We start from the raw sequence: 12,180 nt of genomic DNA, 5'->3' as shown, positions 1-12,180 counted from the left end.
CTGTCGTCCATATAAATTATATAAATAGATCTTTAATATGTACTGTTTTCATGAATATAATATTTAACATCAAACGCATAAAGCCTACGTCGCTTATACAGAAGAGTTGTTCTTTTGTGTTGCGCGTGACGTAAAACAAACATCGATTTTCTTATAATAGGTTCGCAAATACTGATGAAACATAACGACTAATTTCATTGATGTGCTCGAACCCGCAAACAGACAAACCCTTTTTAATTTATTATAGAGAAATAACATCATTTTTATGGCTATAACTCGACAAAAGAAAATTTCAAAAATTCTATTAATCTCTATATTCGTTTTATGATTTAAGATTTGTCCACGACTACAACACAGTATCGAACTGAATAAGGTACTATGGTTTTGAATTTGATGTGGACAACATTATTAAAGTACCTAATAAATAATTTTTATTTTATTTTAGTATAAATATAGGAATAGAAGAACGCACACAGAAGAACGCTTATACAACATTTTAATTTAACCATCAAAATTTAAAGATAATTGAATTCTTTTTGTATTTTGTTAGTGTATTTTCGTGCGTAAATGAGTCTTTATTCGCCAAAGAAATTAACATATTCATTTAAATGTGTATGAAGGCGGATAGCAGGCTGACCCAATAGACGTTACGAGCGACCCCACGATTTAAAGGCAACGCTTTGCGCACTACGCTCGCTCCATAAGTAGTGGTACATTCGTCAAACTGCGCATTCAAATCACAAATCCGAAAGAATATTGTAAACGCTAAATACTTTATTACGATTATGTTTTCACTGTATTATCAATAGAATTTTATAATTTATGTTGATTATGAATGGGTACATCAAGAGGTCAGGCGCACAATCTTATCTTTCTTCGTTGTTTAAATGTTTGTGCTTTAGATCCAATGAAGTCAGTTAACTTCAAGCGACTTACGAAAATAGTTTATGGTAACAGTGCTGTAAATATTTAATCATAAAAAAAGTATAATAGTGCTCAGTGTGATTAATTAGTGTTTTTAAGTGCAATCAGATATACTAGTGAATTTTAAAATGCCTATTAGACGTAGCCAGGTAAGAGTTATTCTTCCAATTATCAATTATTAACATCTATTCTTTGAGTAAATTAAACATGAATATTAATCGTATTTGATTAATTAATTGTGGTACAATGGGTATTAATTTTTTTAAGTTAAATATTTAGAAGCTACACGTCTTATTGAGTTACTTTTTTTGTAGTTGAGAAAAGTCACACGAAGATAACTTTGTAACTATTTCTATTTAGAAATCATAAGAAAATATGAAATAAACAGAAGAAGCAGTGGTTGCAGATTTTTATTTTCTGAATGTTTTTTTTTTTTTTTATATCATTTACTATTATAATATTAACAACAAAATTAGCAATGTAGATAATCTATTTTTATTTTATTGTTTATTATAATCGTAAGCAATTTTAATCGTTAAACTTATCAGGCTACTGAACAAGTCATGTCATTTAATTGCCCTTAAAAAAAAATAAGGCTACGTAGGCAGCTGGAATTACGTCTCACTTGACGTTAAACGTCCACCTTAGATATTAACGGCTAGGTTATATTGCAATGTTAAATGGATCGACGGACGGCTAACCTCGGACACATGATGGCATGGCTGTAGAAATAGGCTAGAACTTGGTACAAACCCTCACGGGCTTACAAGATGTCCTGCCACTAATTACTAATCGGATACCAATGCCGTACAACCATCATTACCAACACGTTTTATTAACCACTAACGGATAAACCGTTGGTATGTTCGGTGCAAAATTTCGATTTTAAAGAAATTTCTCGATCATCAAACTTACGAAAATTTAAACGTTCATAAGAATTGAATGTTAATGCAATATTTACTGATATCGTCACAAGTACGAGACTAAGGAGATTCATTTAAATAATATTGAATAAAAGATTTGATAGGCCCTATTTTAAATAACTAATTGACTTTATGGAATGTGGTTGGCACGCAAAGAGTAACCTAGGAAGTGTTGAGAGTAACTGACAATAACCAGAAGGAAAAGTGGGAGGGTGGGTTTTAAATATTAATTTCCCTTTTTGTCTCGTCCCCGAATAGAGCTGAAGGGGATAATAGCCGCTCGGACTGAAAATGTTTATATGTAAAATACATAGACAAAGACAAACCAGTCGAGTCCTACTTTCTCATCTGTTTGTCAATCAAGATTCTTCTTTGTTTTTTTTTGTATTTTAGCTGTTGACGAGCTTTACATAGTGTTTTCAAGATATTTTTTAGCATATAAAGTATAAAAGAATGCATTTAAGGTCTTGGTGAAATGGATATTCGAGAACCAACACAAGCTGCAGACTATTCGATGGTGTAGCTCTTCGCTGCGGTACAAAGAGCTAGAAGACTCAGTGCAGGCGGACCACGTGGCACCATCGCCCACGCAAAAGCCACACCCACAAATTACACCTGAAATCTCCTTCAAGGTAAATAACAACTCGTTGAAAACAACTTAATGTGTCAACTATGCTATCTCAGCCTTATCTCTTCTGACGACATGTAAAGGCTATCGCAATACATTTTTTGATTGTTCTCTGTGATTTCACGCTATCGCAAATCGCGTTAATTCCCACTTGCATCGAAATTAATTGATATATAGGATGAGGCACTCGCTTCTAATGGTACATAGAAAATAACTCGAGTAATTCAGTAAAACACTACACTACAATACGACATTCCGGTGAGAAGAGTCAACAAAGGTAGCCACTTTAGTCCTTACAGCTATATGACAAGGGACTTAGGAGACTACCGGACTTAAAATTTTCGATATATTTCTAGTCATTCAATGATTCACTTTCAATTTCGAAACGGGTTTTCCATTATGAAGGTATATTCTGTTTTTTTATTTTTTTTTATTGCTTAGATGTGTGGACGAGCTCACAGCCCACCTGGTGTTAAGTGGTTACTGGAGCCCATAGACATACACAACGTAAATGCGCCACCCACCTTGGAAAAAAACCTTGGTTCTAAAAATTTTTAGTATGTTTTCAAAATCTATGGCAAGACCTTTATATAGATATTTAAACTAGATAAACCCAAGTGGCAAATGTCCACCCTGTATCAAAAGTATATATTGAAACGAGCGTGTTTTTAATCAAAATATACGCGCAAACGTGTTTTGAACTTTTATCATGTTTACGTCTTTCGTGTGATGAACATTCATTTGCTTCTAAGCTAGTACTACTTATCAGTTGAAAAGCATATTTAATGCGACTTGTTCGTAAACATATAACACGCCCGAGTGCACGTGAGTAGAGAACGCACTATCGGTGTTTTATTACTCTGACGTGATGATATTTAGCCGAAGCTACGCAAGCAGTTGGGCATTTACGTATTTTTGCTTAATAGACGTTTTGCGAGTCCGCAATGGTAGTACATATTTACTTACCAACATTCTGAATACTTCTGACGCGGCCATATGACGCGTTCCACGGTTTGAAGGCTTCGACAAACCTTAACACAATACAACTGAGACTACAACCTCACGGTGGGGTTTTCACTATAGGTGGGGCGTGTAATAAAAAAACCCGTGAAAAATACAATTTTCGTCCCATGATGTGGACAGTGTAAATGCACTGCTAACAGCTGTACCTTTTTTTATTTTTTGTTGCTAAATGTGTGGACGAGCTCACAGCCCACCTGGTGTTAAGTGGTTACTGAACCCCTTAGACATCTACGACGTAAATGCGCCACCCACCTTGAGATATAAGTTCTAAGGTCTCAAGTATAGTTACAACGGTTGCCCATCCTTCAAACCGAAACGCATTACTGCTTCACGGCAGAAATAGGCAGGGCGGTGGTAACTACCCGCGCGGACTCACAAGAGGTCCTACAACCAGTAATTACGCAAATTATAATTTTGCGGATTTCATTTTTATTACACGATGTCATTCCTTCACCGTGGAAGTCAATCGTGAACATTTGTTGAGTACGTATTTCATTAGGAAAATTTGTACCCGCCTGGGATTCGAAAACCAGTGCATCGCTCAACACGAATGCACCGGATGTCTTATCCCTTAGGCCACGATGACTTCAGTAGCTGGGCACTTTGAACATATTTAGCAATATACTATGGCATTCTCAAAGTTTGGACTGGCACGAACTCGCGCGAGTAGCGTTGATATACAGTACTTCAATATCTAATGAGAATAACTTTAGCCGTGTTTATCTGCAGTACGAAGACTTGCAAGTACGACTCGCGGCGCCGTATCAGCTCACCCCGAAACCCGAAGCTAAGGAACTAGGTTTCGGAAAGTATTTCACCGATCATATGCTCAAAATTTATTATCACAAGGAACTCGGGGGATGGCAAAAACCGGAGATCATGCCATTCGAGAACTTAAATATACATCCCGCCGCGAAGGCACTTCATTACGCCATACAAGTAAGTCGAAAATACGATACTAATATCTATCAATATTTTTATTTATTGCGTACTAGTGGACCCGGCAGACTTCTCAGTGCCTCAATCGATAAATAAAAGACCTAAACTTTTGTATAAAATAAACTTAAAACGAACAAAAAGAATCCGTCCGACGGGGGAAACATTAAAGGAAAAACAAAATTGTTATTTTTATTTAATTCCGAGCATTTTCATATTCATCTACCTTTTAAACCTTCTCTGGACTTCCACAAATAATTCAAGACCAAAATGAGCCAAATCGGTTCAGCCGCTCTCGAGTTTTAGCGAGACTAACGAACAGCAATTCATTTTTATATATATAGAAGAAGAAGATATGAGTGATCGAGCCCACGGCTCACTCGGTGTTTAATGCTTGCTGAATCATAACACATACCAAGACACGATACGAGGTAGAAGTCTCAATTTCATAGTATAACAACCCTTAAACTGCAACGTTTCGCGGCAGAAATGGGCAAAATACGGCCTAAAACTCCATTATGTTTCTATGGTTTACGAGCTTGAATGCCGATGCATTTCAGGTGCCGAAAATAACCCGATATCAGCTTATTTTCAACTGTTCTGGAATAATCATACTTATTTCATTATATTATTGTTACCACTGTCATTGCTTACGACCGTTATCAATGCAAAATTATGTAAATATAAATGTAAATGTGTATTATAGTTTTGAATGACGTTTGTTCGTAAATTAAACATTGAGTGATCCGAAAATATGAACTATGACGAACGATAGTAGAGATTCAATTAATTCAAAACAATTATTTTATGTTTCGTTTGCAGTTATTTGAAGGATTGAAAGCGTACCGAGGTGTTGATGATAAAATACGATTGTTCAGGCCGGAACTTAACATGGAAAGGATGAACCTCGCAGCCCAGAGGTCCGGCTTGCCAATGTTCGACGGAGAAGAGCTCGTTCAATGCATAAAACGATTAGTACAAATTGACCAGGAATGGGTTCCGCATTCAGAAACGTCGACCCTTTATATCCGACCAACGTTAATAGGGATCGAGGTACGAACGTTAACTTAATTGTGCATTTAACTCTTTTAATCTTTAATTAACAATATTTATTACTTATTTATGTTTGCTATTCGAATGACAAGGTGACCTCCGCCCTGTTGATAAAAAACGCAATGCTAAAGGAGAAATAAAGTAATTCCAGTATAGTGTTATAAAAAAGAAATTTCTTTTAACAATTAAATTCTTTATTTAATTCTCCTTCATGACCCGTTCACCTTAAATATAAAGTTGTTTGATAATAAAATTAACGAGTACATATTTTATTTACATATAGAAGTGCAGTATCTCGTGTGGCGTAATTATTCGTGAAGTGAAACGTGTTATTGTGTGATTTTTTTTCGACATTATAATAAATTTCCTAATATGAAAAGCCAAGCGTGTCGCTGCTATTGATGATATTATACTAATTGCTAAGGTAGGCTTATCGACAAATACTGAAAATACCTTCCGAGATAATAGGTTACATAGGCTGAAAGCACGCAATTATTAGGTCCAAATCAAATAAATTAATTGATAGTAAGATAATTTCGAAAACATTTGTGAAATAGCTGTTACAACCAGAAATTTGAATAAGACTATTTCAATAAATTAGTTCATCATTGAAATAACATATAACAGCATAAAGTTATTAGCACAAAGTAGGTTTTATGTAAAAAAAACCACTGAAAGATTGTAAGTTTATTAATTTTAAAACTCATTGTGGTATTACATTTTCCTTAAAAATGAATTCACGTGTCTTTAAACATGGGTCCATACAAAGCATATTATTATGCTGATTTTTGTACGTTGACAACACAGACATTTTTACCCATCATGACTAGGTATTATATGGTAATTTCGCGAACAAATGTAAAAAACTTTTATTTTATTCGAATGTTAATTTAAAAGTTGTGTGTGTAGCTGCGGGGCGGGTCATTTGTACTACTTTAGGACCACCATCTTGTTAATCGAAGTGTGAAGTGGCACCGAATGTAGGTACAAGGTCGCCTGTGATGCCTGTTTAAAATCAATTGAACGGCTTCGATTTATGTCAAATCTCTCTCGACTGTAACATACTCTGGTCTAACAGCAAACAACTAAATATATTTATAATAATATTCGCTTTCTCAAGGCTTAGTGAAATATTTGTTTTATGAAGGCTGTTTTGCGGTAGGCAGCGGCTTGGCTATGCCCCTGGCATTACTGAAGTCCATGGGTGACGGTAACCACTCACAGGTGGGCCGTATGCTCGTCTGCCTACAAGGGCAATAAAAAAAAATTAAATTTTCTGGTGTAGTTCGATAATATACCCTACATCATGTTATTCCAATGTCGTGTAAAATAGTATTTTATAAGCTTGAGCTTATCTCAATCACTGAAAACCGTATCCAATTTGGTTCAACTGTAAAGTATTGTAATGTGCAAATGCACAGTTTCTATAAAATAGGTATTGCATACTTAAGTAGAGTGTATTGATAACGTTTTACTAAACTCAAAACTTATTTAGGAACTTGTTTAAAATAATATGTAGTTGGTTTCTTAATTTTATATACCTAATCACAATGTAGAGCATTGTCTAAAAATGAAAACCTCAACTGAAAATCAAAACATTAACTTCATAAGTGGTTTACACTTCAGAGAATATTTGCTGATTTATCACAGCGTAACTGAGATTAAACTAAATAGCTAGATTTTAAAGTCGCAGTAAAATTTTTGTAGTAAGTAATCGTAAAATGGTAATAATAAAAATTCTTTAAAAAATTCGCGTTATTAAATGCGTGTATGATTCTAATGTTATCGCAATATGCGTGCGATAAGAACTAATTCCTATTATTTTCATCGTGTACGATTTTACACTAAACAATAGCCTTGAAATTCCGTCATGGCTTCTCGCAATTACAATTGTCTTAAATTATTATTCTGTCTAAATTGGTCTCGGAAGTATAGCAAATTGATTAAAGTGCAAAAATAAGATTGCAAAACATTCACACTTTTTCAAATGCAGATTAATATCTCCGTCGATTTGTTGGGTGGCGGAGAGTTTCTTCATTTCATTTTAAATATTAAATTGCGTCATATAAATTTTTTTCGCTATATTTGACATGTTCCATTTTCACATTTTAATAAAGACAAGAAAGTTTTCAGGTACAAATATATACCGACCGTAATAAAAATGATGTTACATTTAGACTTCGACAAATTTGACAATTTCCCGTTCGTGTAGTGCAGCGGTCGGGGAACTTTTTTAATTATTACCCCAAAATATTTTTGTGTAATTTGAAATTACACCATGGCGAAGAACAAAAAAAAAAAACGAAATCGCTTCTTTTTAGCATCTTTCATATTATAGCCCCCATGATAATTTTGAAAAGAAAACAATAACTAAAAATTTAACGATTCTAAAGAAGTTTCACTTCAATATATACTTTTTACTCACAAAAGTTTCAAAAGTTTCATTTTACCCCATTTGGGGTAATTTACCCCGGTTTCCCCGACCGTTGGTGTAGTGAATGTATGAATTTTGTATTGACGTGTTTTTGTGTTGACGTGTAGCCCACTTTCGGAATAATGGCGCCGGAGTCGGCATTGCTGTTTGTAATCCTGAGTCCAGTGAGCGCGTACTACAAGGCGAGCAGTGATGGAGCGGTCTCAATATTCGCTGATCCCAATGTCGTACGCGCCTTCCCTGGAGGAGTTGGAAACAGAAAGGTCGGCTCTAATTACGGACCCACTATAGGTGAGTTAACCGATTTCACGTGTTTTGTCCATTAGTTATTATCTGAATTCATAAATCAAGATATGAATTTTATTATCAGCACATCGAGAAATCTACGCAACTAATTAAAACGCTTATATAATCAAAGAATCTTAATAGCTCAATCGTACGAAAAGAGCGTCATTTTTGTTTTTTTTATCTACAAAATAGCTTTTAAATGTGGTTATTATGTATTACTTGGAATTTTAAAGCAAACTAAATTAAATGTTTTTAATTTACCCAGCATTGTATTATCGAAATAAAAATTACATAATCAAACACTCTTCGGTGTCTAGAGACGCAAATTTGCTAAAAATGTTTGAAACCTGTAATGACGATAGTATTGTTGTACTGAAAAGTGGTCTCTTATGGGTTTCAGACACTTACCAAGCAATTGAGAAGACTTTTTTTATTGCTTAGATGGGTGGACGAGCTCACGGCCCACCTGGTGTTAAGTGGTTACTGGAGCTCATAGACATCTACGACGTAAATGCGCCACCCACCTTGAGATATAAGTTCTAAAGTCCCAAGTATAGTTACAACGGCTGCCCCACCCTTCAAACCGAAACGCATTACTGCTTCACGGCAGAAATAGGCAGAGTGGTGGTACGTACCCGCGCGAACTCACTAGAGGTTCTACCACCAGTATAATCACTATACTATATACATGATTTCTTCTACTATACACATTGTTTCTTCACGTTACCGTATCGAAATTGAAGAGATCCATTAGTTAGTCTATGTAGTCCTAAAGAGTACTCAAAATGGAGTGGGGCACTTGCGGCGTGGATCTAGACGATAGTCGTAGGACCCCACTAAGTGAATATAATGTTCTCACGTTCTCTCAAATGATCATCGACATTGTTTCTGCTGTGAGGCAATCATTCGTTCTGATTCGAATAGACACCTTAATCCAGTTATTATAAATTGAAGCTTGGAGATCATGTTCCAAAGCGGGCTGTAGAATTGACGAAATCGACGACAATTTTAGGACTTTAGAACAAATTTTATATTATAATATCCTTAATGGCTTCATTTATTTTCATATGTATGGTTCGCTTTCTCGTCGAAACAAATGATTAAAATGATTTAAGCCTGTCACTACAAGTAGTCGTATAATGTGTTTTTGAACGATAATCGTAAATCATTACTATAAATTTAAATTGACCCAATACTGACATATCATGTTCGTATCTAAGTAAATTCTCATCGTTCCTTTGTTATTTAAGAGTACCTATAAGCACATTCATTATCAAGGGCGGTGATATAAAAAAAAAAGTAAGTTTTTGTTTAGTCACGTACACAATTATCAAAATGAGATACAACAAAATCAGACGTATTATCGTTTTATTTTAAAGTAATTTTATTCAAACGATTACACTTTCAGAGGCGACAGCGCGAGCTGCAAAATTGGGGCACCATCAAGTGCTATGGCTCTTTGGTCCAGATCACCAATTAACAGAGGTCGGCGCCATGAATATTTTTATGGTGCACATCAACGATCAAGGAGGTGAGCATGCAGATAACGATTTGATGAATTACACTACATTACATGCAACAAAGGAGACTTGTAAATAAATAAATATATATTTTGTGATATTTTAAATGTTGTAAGAATTAATTGGATATCCGTGTAAGTGACGGAGACGTTATCTCTTCGGATGTCGTCGTTCTGACCCTTTGACCGGTAAATTCTTGAATTATACATGAAGTAACAATTAGGGTCAGTAACATCATTTAAACAATTTTTCTAACAATATCGATGATTTCAAAACAGTATTATTATGTTCTTTCCTAGATAAACAATTGAGTACGCCGCCACTGAACGGTTTGATATTGCCCGGAGTGACGCGTCGCTCCATCATCGAGCTGGCGAGCCAGTGGGAGGATATCGTCGTCAGAGAGGAAGTCATCACAATGGATCGCGTCATACAACTCAACCAACAAGGAAGGGTGAGTTTGAGTACACTAGCTGTTTACACGACGTAAACTATCGATAACGTATAAGCTCTCATCATCTAATGTCCAGGGTGGGAGACCAGGGGCGCACAATAACAGAACGCGTTGCTCGTTTCAGTTGCTAGAAATGTTCGGCGCGGGTACAGCCGTCATCATCAGCCCGATTAGCAGGGTCGGCTTCCTCGAACAAAACATTGAAATTCCCACGATGAAACAGTCGAACCCCGTGTTCCAACGAGTGAAGGACACGCTGCTCGCGATCCAATACGGACACGTGGAGCACCCGTACGCTAAGGTCATATCGTAGTGCGCGCCGGGGCGGTGCTGGACACCATCGCCGCCGCCGGCCTAGTGATGGGACACTTGTCGATGTGTTAACTGTAACGTCTCTATGATGAGTTCACGATATGCGGAACGCGGAACGAGCGAGGAAGTGACACTGTGCCATTTCAATGCTACGCATTACTTGTCAGTGAAAATACGCCTCGTTGTGAAGTTATCTTTAGCGATATCACTGTAGTTTATTTATTCTCTTGATCACCCACAACGGCGCAAAATAAACGTGTTTTGATACTTTTTGTGCTCGCTTCCGTTGTATATATTTTGTTTAATCGGTTAAAGGGATTTAAATGTGGAACTTCATGTAATTTGTTTACCTATCTGAGCAGACAGCGATTAAAAGTAAAGTTAAGTGTTTCGAATTCGTTAGCTGAAATTATTCTATTGTGAATGTGACAAACTTAAGAACTCACTACTGTTGACCTGTGAATTTATATTTTAACGTTCGTATCTTCGTGTAAACAAAATTAAATGGACAATGTGATATTAATGTGTAATTAAATATTAAGTACGAACTTGACCTTTGAATTGCATGTCAATATTCACATAATCTAATGCTAATTATTTCTATCGATTTTAATGTCGCATCTATATACCTAATGTGTAAATTTATAGCAACTACAATCAATATCTTGCACTGCATATTGGTATTGCTTATAGTCGAAATTCATTTCTGTAAAATATACATAATTATTTTACCTACGTTAACGGCAAATTGTACAAATTGTACAAATTGTACAAAACAATTAATAGTACACAACATTATATTAATAAGTAAAAAAAAATATACTTAATATCAATTTATTTACACGTATAAATATGTAATATATTTATGATGATGTTATTGACTCAGAGAGTACAAGTTCCTGCTTAATATTAGTGTGTTTGTTTCTAGTCTAAGTTAAGAATCTTTTATATTACGACGATATGTTATTTATGAATACAATGTTTGTACATTCCTCTGTTGTTTTACGTCATCGAGCCTTTTGTATTGCGCACGCTTTAATGTTCCGAGTTTGACCCGATTAGATTATCATATGAAAGGAATACAATTCAACGTAGTTACTTATTTGCAGTCCAAAGCGTGAGGGGCCCCAGAAAAGCCATAACCGCAATAAATCGCCTTAAAACGTTAATTAATTTTAGGAGTCTTGCAATTTTTGTAGTAGTACTTCCTCTTTTTTTTTTAGTAATTTTTTATTTCTTAAGGCGGCAATGTACTGGTACAAAACTAAAAGACCAAAGAACGCCACGTGTCATTTGATTTTTAATTGTTACCTTCACCGTTTAGGAAAACATAATTTCGCATCGCGTTGATTTTGCTTTCATTTTTTTTTCGTGTTATCGCAGTAGGAATCGTCGTGGACACAAAAGCATGTTACTACACTATATCAAACTCAACAGTTTTAAATAAATTACGCCGATATTGGTCGTTTAGGTCACACGTCGGATTCAATGTTAATGAAATGCTATTCTTTTTTTTCCTACTTATTCTAATAACCTCGAGGGGTTATTCTAGATTCGCCGAGCTTGTAGGTGAGCTCACGGGGCTCAAACTTGACGACGTTACTAACACGAACCCTAGAAAGAGCCGTGCATCGCAGAATCTACCACCGGTTGCTATTTAATAGCTCTTAAGGTATACGACACAC

General features: G+C 35.6%; 1 protein-coding gene across 1 annotated transcript; it reads left to right on the top strand.

Annotated features, from left to right (window-relative positions):
- Positions 1-12: 12 nt before the first annotated feature.
- LOC101736408 (branched-chain-amino-acid aminotransferase, cytosolic) lies at positions 13-11,487 on the top strand. Its single transcript, XM_004927854.5, has 8 exons — positions 13-1,073; positions 2,312-2,479; positions 4,228-4,437; positions 5,257-5,487; positions 8,029-8,212; positions 9,618-9,740; positions 10,029-10,183; positions 10,308-11,487. Exons 1-8 carry the CDS (start codon positions 1,053-1,055, stop codon positions 10,494-10,496), a joined length of 1,281 nt encoding a protein of 426 aa, XP_004927911.1. The 5' UTR covers positions 13-1,052; the 3' UTR covers positions 10,497-11,487.
- Positions 11,488-12,180: the final 693 nt, after the last annotated feature.

This window comes from Bombyx mori, chromosome 13, assembly GCF_030269925.1.
Source record: "Bombyx mori chromosome 13, ASM3026992v2".
Taxonomy (NCBI): Eukaryota; Metazoa; Arthropoda; class Insecta; order Lepidoptera; family Bombycidae; genus Bombyx; species Bombyx mori.
Note: the sequence above shows the minus strand (reverse complement) of the source record. Positions and strands in the feature narration are given on the sequence as shown.

Excerpts from the sequence above, each read along its gene's own strand:
- LOC101736408 (XM_004927854.5), top strand. The coding sequence starts at position 1,053 with ATGCCTATTAGACGTAGCCAG. Across the intron at positions 4,438-5,256 it reads CACTTCATTACGCCATACAA|TTATTTGAAGGATTGAAAGC; the intron begins GTAAGTCGAAAA and ends TTTCGTTTGCAG. Across the intron at positions 8,213-9,617 it reads TAATTACGGACCCACTATAG|AGGCGACAGCGCGAGCTGCA; the intron begins GTGAGTTAACCG and ends TTACACTTTCAG.